General features: G+C 42.1%; 1 protein-coding gene across 1 annotated transcript in view; it reads left to right on the top strand.

The window, feature by feature from the left end:
• Positions 1-1,089: 1,089 nt before the first annotated feature.
• TFCP2L1 (transcription factor CP2 like 1) overlaps positions 1,090-7,534 on the top strand; it is a 43,708-nt gene continuing 37,263 nt past the window's right edge. The window contains exon 1 of the mRNA XM_081934825.1: positions 1,090-1,200. Coding sequence (XP_081790951.1) covers positions 1,139-1,200 — 62 coding nt within the window. The 5' untranslated portion in view covers positions 1,090-1,138. The remainder of the gene's footprint in view (positions 1,201-7,534) is intronic.

The following is a 7,534-nucleotide window of genomic DNA, read 5'->3' as shown; positions in this document are numbered from 1 at the left end:
TAAGGACCTTTCTTGCTACTGTTGTTAAGTGGATCTAGCTTCCCTATTGATTTTGCTTGTCAGAAGTTTGCTAAAGGTGGATTCCCATGACTCCCGAGACAATGCAACTGTCATAAATATGAGTCTGTTGCCAAGCACCTGAATTTTGATCACGGGACCACATGGAGATGCCACAACGGTCATTTAGTGTGACAAATAGTCAGAAGTCATTTTTTTTCCAGTGATGTAACTTTAGACGGTCACTAAATGAAGTGCTGTAAATTGAGGCAATGAACCCGTATTTACTACAGGCCATTGGAGATGTTCCCACGGTTGGGGGTGTTGTTGTTGTGTGTGCAGCATATGTAGCTCCTTCAATCCAGTCAACTGGGTAAACCGAGGCACAGCTCCCTATTTTTTTTCAACAAACCCACTTCAGTTCCCCTCAAATCCCAATTCACAGAACATAAAATTCAACCACCCCCCCACTCAAAAGAGGTCCTCAAAAGAGTAATTCAAACCCTCAGAGCCGCGGTTTTTTTTTTCACGGCAGGGTATTCTGACTCAAACATTTGAGGGAGGTATTCCTCACGGAGACCCTCTCCCTCGGCTGAACTTCGGGGGCGGCTGCAAAGTGCCCCCTAAGGGAGACGAAGCGCTCCCTCAACCAAGCAGGCGACCGAATGTCAAAGCCCTCAACTGTGGGGGACGGGGACGCAACGAGGGGTTGGTATTCCGGGGAAGAGGCGCCCGCCTCTCGCTCTGTTGCTGCGCCTCCCTCGCCACCCCTCTCCCTTCTGCTTCGGTGGCTCCTCCTCAGCTCTTCCACTTTATGCCGCGGGCGACCACAAGCCAAGGAACCGGCGCCCAGTCGCGGCGGGGCGGAGGCGAGGAAGGGGAAGGGGAAAAAAAAAAAAGCCGGGAAAGCCGAAGGCACTCGCGGCTGACCTCAGCGCTGGGGAGCGGCCGCCCAGCGGCTCACGCGGTTTGACCAATAAAAGCGCAGCCGAGCGCGGCTCCGACTGTTCGAAGGCTCTGCTGCCGTCGCTCCTGCCTCGCCCCTCTCGACTTGAGCGACCTGAACGCCTGTTGGGGCAGCTCGACCCGGCCGAAAGGATTTGACTCGGGGGTCGGCTTGGCCGGCGAGCGGAGGGCAAAGATGCTGTTTTGGCACACGCAGCCGGAGCATTACAACCAGCACTCGACGGGCAGCTACTTGCGGTGAGTCAGGCGAAGGCGAGCAGCCGCGGGAGGGTCGGAGAAAAGGGCGCGGGATGCCCACGAACCAAGGGGATGGAAGGGGGGGGGGAGAAGAAGAGGAAAAGAAAAGAAAAGGAAAAAGGAAAGGAAAGGAAAAAGGAAGGCAAAGGAGGAAAGGAAAGGAAAGGAAAAAGGAGGAAAGGAAAGGAAAAAGGAAGGCAAAGGAGGAAAGGAAAGGAAAGGAAAAAGGAAGGCAAAGGAGGAAAGGAAAGGAAAGGAAAAAGGAGGAAAGGAAAGGAAAAAGGAAGAAAAAGGAGGAAAGGAGAGGAAAGGAAAAGGAAAGGAGGAAAGGAAAGGAGGAAAGGAAAGGAGGAAAGGAGGAAAGGAGGAAAGGAAAGGAGGAAAGGAAAAGGAAAGGAGGAAAGGAAAGGAAAAGGAGGAAAGGAAAGGGAAAGGAAAGAGAAAGGAGGAAAATAAAGGAAAGGGAAAAGGAAAAGGAGGAAGGAATGGAAAGGAAAAGGAAAGGAAAGGAAAGGAAAGAAAACCGCGCGTGGAGGGTCAACTAGTCAGAAGAAGCCTCAGTGGCCGCTGAGGAGAAACCATCGCCTGCTCCTTTGGCGCGGCTGCGTTGCGTTGGTTGGGGGCGTGGGGGTCACTTCGGTCTGAATAGTGGGGGGCGAATCGGAGAAGGTTTCTGAAGCGCGGGGCGCGGGGGTGACCCGAGGGCATCATTAACAAGCGCGAACCAGCCCGTGTTATTCAACGTGTCCTCTTCAGGAGGGATCCTGAGCTTTTGGTGAGAGGCTTTGGTGGGGAAGCTGCCGGCGGTCCTGCGGGCGGGAGGAGCGGGGAACGCAGCTTTATAGGAAGAACCAACCTGCGCCCGGAGTTTGGGTGGTTTTGTACTGTATGTATGTATCGCACTCTCGGTGCAGGAGGGCGCTTTTCGGAGCATTGGCTGCTCTGACGGCGTAAACTCCTCTCCTTTCGAAAAGATTTGACATCATAAGATAAACGGTGGGAGAAGCATCAAAAGAACCGAAAGGGGGAAAATACAACCGAAGTGAATAGAAAAGTTTGCTAACAAGGATTTTCCCTCCAGATCAATATGAGTGTAAGATCCAAGTTATACGTCTATGGAGATTCTCAGTCATCCAGGTCATGGTTGTCCCAAAGGTGCTTTTTCTGAAGAAGAGCTGAGGAAGCTTCTTGGATGAGCAGCGAAACGTCTTCAAGAAAAACCGGGAAGCCCAGTTGCCTCTTGTAAAAGCACCCTTGGGACATCCAAGTTATACAGGGATGGTGCTTGAGCGTTTTTATGTGGGGATGTCTTCTTGAATGTTAGAATGTCTGAAGCCCTTGATTCCATCCTGGGAGCTTGTTTGCATTGCGGTTACTCTAGGAACTGGGATGTATCCAGGCTGTTACACACTCTGTGAACTGCTGCCTTTTCTCTGTGTAGTGGAATATTATTATAGGGTACCTAATGACCATCCCCCATAGTGGATATCTGAGAAATATTTAAAGAAGTGAACATTACAGAAAACCTCTGCAGATTACAGCTCCTATTTCCTATCAGTGTGTGGGTTAACTATTTCAGATCAGACTAATCAGATTAATTAAAACTGTGTGACTTAGGGAAACTGATTTATGGTGGGGTCTGAAAATGGGAAGGTGGTGCACCATATAATTTGGACTAAATAACCAGCAATCTAGTATTGTATGGTTCCCCCATTTGTGTCTGTCAATTATGGTTTTTAAAATTGTCAGCAGTTGCCTATCTGATACTTTTCCCCCTCACCGCCTGTTGTGAGAAGGTCAGTATGGCAGTCAATGTTGAAATTTGTAATATACTATCTTGTGAAAAGATTAATACATTTACTAAGGAATAAATACTTTCACTAAATGCTATTCTAATTTGGCAGACATATCTTTTTAGTAACCTATACCGTAAGTCTCTTTTTGTGTGTGTATATGCCTTGGCTTGTAGTCAGTGTTTGACTCCTGACAATTACCTGGACAAGTCCCTTCAGTTTTCCTGGCAATGATTTTTGGAAGTGATTTGCCATTGCCTTCTTGATAGTGATTGACCCAAGATCACCCAGGTGATGTCCTGCCTAAGGTAGTACTAAAATTTGTTACCTTCCTTTTTCTAGTTGGATGCCCTAAGCAATACACCAAACTAGCTCTCCATATAAATCTCTGCAACTTTATATATTTACATACAAATGTATGGATTTTAGTCCATCATATGTTTATTAGAATCCAATAATCAATGAACCCAAAGGAACTTTCAATTTGAAAGATGTAGTAGCAAAAAAGAAAAATGTAGTACCAAAAAGTGCGGGATAGAAGCGGAAACATTTGAAAATAAGACAAGAGTTAGAGTGGTTATAGTGTGTCTTTATTGTCTTAGTTTCTAAGGTTCAAAACCTTTGTTTTTGCTGCAGTTCCTTATGCAAATCTGTGTCAGAATATGCAGTTCTAATGCAAAGCACAGGGGGGAAAACCCCAGAAGAAATAAAAGAAAAGGAAATCAGGAGATAAGGGGGAAAAAAGTAAATGTAACTGAATCAACATTCCACAAAACTATTCATTAAATCATTCTATCCCTGCAAGTCATCCTTGCTTCAACCATCTCACTGGAGTATCTATAGACACACTGCTGTTTAAGAAACAAAAGGTCTTGTGACATTTCAAAGCAAAGAAAAATAACCAATTTTAAAGACTAAAAATTGCTCAATTTATTATAACATAAAAGTTTTGGGGATATGGTCCACTCCATCAGGTATGTGGAAACTCTTTTTTAAATAGACTGTGATCAACAAAACTTTCATATAATAAAAGATGCTTAGTTTGTTGCAGAAAAGAAAGAAACATAATGCACATTCCAGTCCTTCTTAACTAGATGTAGATGATTTTAAAAAGAAAATAAGCTATTGGTTATATTCAATAAAGATGCTCAAATGAGGTTGCCTGAAGTAAATCCATTCAATAAACACATTTGGAAGACACAAAGTGTTCTTTCAGAAGTACCAAGAATTTGTCGATTTAAAAGACTGTCTAATGGTTCTTTAAATCTATGGCCTTAACCCTGCCCCTTCTGCCCCCACCCCTCTATGCATGATGAGTAGTTCCTTTAATTCATTTTATGTACTGGACTTGATGAATCCAGTTTTTTCCTGCTTTATTTCTATGTTAGACATGTTCTGCTTAAGTATCTTTAAGCAAAAAGGACAGTGAACAGTGAAATAACAAATGGAAGGTCTTCATTAGAGCCCCCTAAGCAGCAAGCCATAAGTGAAGAACCCCTTTGTTTTAATATGATTTTATGTATGTAATTAGGGAATAATTTTTAAAAACGTATAATTGTTCATGCTGCTTAAAAATACATTGTTTGGCAACATCTTTTTAAAGCTAACTAAAATGCCATAATAAGTAAATAACTTTACAGATTTCACAAAAGTCTTCATCAGATTGAATAGGACTGTGGGTAAGGAAAGCAGAATTGGTTGAGTAAAATTAGATTCACAAATCATATTATTTGCTTGGCTTGCCTTTGTTTCTGTGTTAATTTAGTCATTGTGCCCAAGAAGCCATCCACTAAAGTCTTGCTTAGAGGTTTTAATGTCATTATTTAAGGATTAGAGTGTGTCTCAAAAGTTGGCAGCACCTACCCAATCTGTTCTAAACTTGGAGCATAGCTTACTGTTTAGATAAAAAACTTACAAGGAATACCAATAGGTATGCTAATTAGAAACCAAAACATCCCAGAAAAATGTTGTGATGCACCAAGAAAACCTCATGTTTCTCTGATGTCACCACAATCTGAATATGACTTGAAGGAAACTTTACAGAGGATTATAATGTATGCTGCTCTTAAGTGAAGCCTGAGACCTGTTGCATAACACTTTGTCAGCTCTAATCTAGTTAAAGCATGTGATATTCTGCTTAAGTTAGGAACCAGGCTTCTTAAACCTTATCAATAGTACACCTTTTCCCCACTTGTCTTTCCAATCAGTTTACAGATTTGCCCAGCCAGCAGCACATCCTGCTGGTTAAAATGTCTGGGAGTTGTTATCCTTACTTACTTACTTACTTTTCAATAGATCTGAAAGGGGTAAATAAATAATTGAAGCACAGATGTGGATAATGTCACTTTGGGAAGCTTAACTTCTCAGAGGCAAACACAAGTTCTTCTGAATTTGCTGAAATCATATAATTGTAAGATAAGGAACCCTGCTATGATCGTTGTCATTTTATCAGCCTGCCCTGCTGAAGTTGTTACTTTCATGTATTGGGAGGACACAGCTGTCTTTAGCTTCTCTCATCACTGCTGATCTTTGTTAAACACAGTAATTTTTCTGTTCTGGGCAATTCTGAAAGGCACAGGAATCATCTGAGACACCTCTGCTGGACTGGAGTAGAAACTATCATTGTTTCAATCTTCAGTTAATATAAGAACATTATGTTACAGGACACTCGGGCTAATCATGTTTAGCCAGCATGTTGCATGGAGCCAGGCCACTTGATATTTATGATGTAGTATATTGTGCAAATCCAGAAATTGAAGTAAATTCATTCATTTAACCATGGATGAGCAATAGAGGTGGGTTTCTGCCGGTTGGCCCCGGATCCGCCGAACTGGTAGTGGTGGTGGCGGGAGGCTCCGCCCACCTACCCGGATGCTCCTCCGCAGGCGCAGAAGCATCACGTGACCACGATCGTGCACATGAGCAAAACAGTAGTAAAATAAATTGAAACCCACTGCTGATGAGCAAGTTGTGTAAAACAATTGTCTTGCCACCAAGGTGAATTCATAGCAGGCTTGGTGGAAGCTGATGTTCATTGTAGAGTCAAGTTCCATCCACATGTGATTTCCCAGGTACTGCTTACAATGTTTTCAAATCTCTTTGTGTGAAAGACGTAATCCTTTGAGGCTAATGCTGAGTCGCTCTTTTTAATGACGTTTACCTGCATTATTTCTGACCAAGATAGAGTTTCTTGAAAAAGACAATATAGTTGAGTTTAAATTCACAGGAATCTGAAGCTTCCTTGGGTTACAGAAAATCCTAGTACAGAATGAGGGGCTTTAGGTAACTTCACAACCCTGCTTTGTTGCTTGCATAAGCCACAGTGACAGAGTTTACACAGCACTGGATCAAACCAGGCTACCTAATGGCTTTCCAGAATGTGTGAACCCAACCCCAGGTGCTTATTTCTGATTGTACTTTTAACTGTACACAGAATTACATTCTTAATCCTGTTAACATTGGGGGGGGGGGGGGAGGAAAGTAGGGAGAGAAAATTTCTAAGTTTTTCCAATGCTGACTCTAAAAAGAAGCCAGAAGAAATGGGAGAGGATGACCCTTTTGCAATTTTCTGACAAGCAAAGTCAATGGGGAAGCCAGATTCACTTAATAACGGTTAATAACGTAACAACTGCAGTGATTCACTTAACAACCTTTGTTAACCTGTTTTAAGAAAAGTCATAAAAGGGGGTAAAATTCATTTTAAAATGTCTCAATTAGCAACAGAAATTGTGGGCTCAATTGTGGTCGTAAGTCAAGGATTACCTTGTGTGCTAGTTATGGAAGCAGTGAACCTGAAGAGTAAGCATTCTTCATTTGGTTACCAATTTTGTTTTTTCAAAGACATGTTCTGCAGCCCAGATTTTCTGGTATAAGGCTAATGCTTTCTAGCCTTTGTTCAAATCAGTAGCAGACTAAAATTAAATGCAGCATTATGACCTTTCTTTCTTCTATTTCTACTACCTAAATAATATTGCTAGCAATATAATTATAATTTTCCTTTCTTGGATATTAACTTTTCTGATCAAGAAGACAGCATAATTTTATATAGATTCCTGAATGTGAAACTGAACATACAATTTAAATGTGGGAGATTTATTATCCTATTGTTAATCTACTTCCTTAACTTCCCTGGAAGTTTTAAAATTAGCATTTTCCCACTGGAATTGAACTAGCATATTCTCATGAGCATCAGATAAAATAGATGGAGGCATGGGAATGAGGGAGATAACTTGAGTCTGTGGAGACCCACATCTAGATTTGGCCTTATGGGCAGAACTGAAGTGTAAGAATTTGAGTGTGGGATGATTCTATAGGTCTTGTATTCTTTTATCTTTTCTCATCTTCTTTTTTTCACCTGGTTTTGTAATACTGCAAACTGCAAGTCTTCTGGGAGGGAGAACCCTGTGATTTCACCTTGTGCAATTCTGCTACCAGCCCAGCCCTTGGGATGAGTCAAGCCTATAAATCTAAATCTTTCAAAAAAAAAAAACAATGGATATACTGTAAGGGATTTTTCATAAAAGAAATGCAAATATCCTGTA

The sequence above is a fragment of the Natrix helvetica genome (genome assembly GCF_964273705.1).
Source record: "Natrix helvetica genome assembly, chromosome: 1".
Taxonomy (NCBI): domain Eukaryota; kingdom Metazoa; phylum Chordata; class Lepidosauria; order Squamata; family Natricidae; genus Natrix; species Natrix helvetica.
This window is presented reverse-complemented; position numbering and strand designations above follow the sequence as displayed.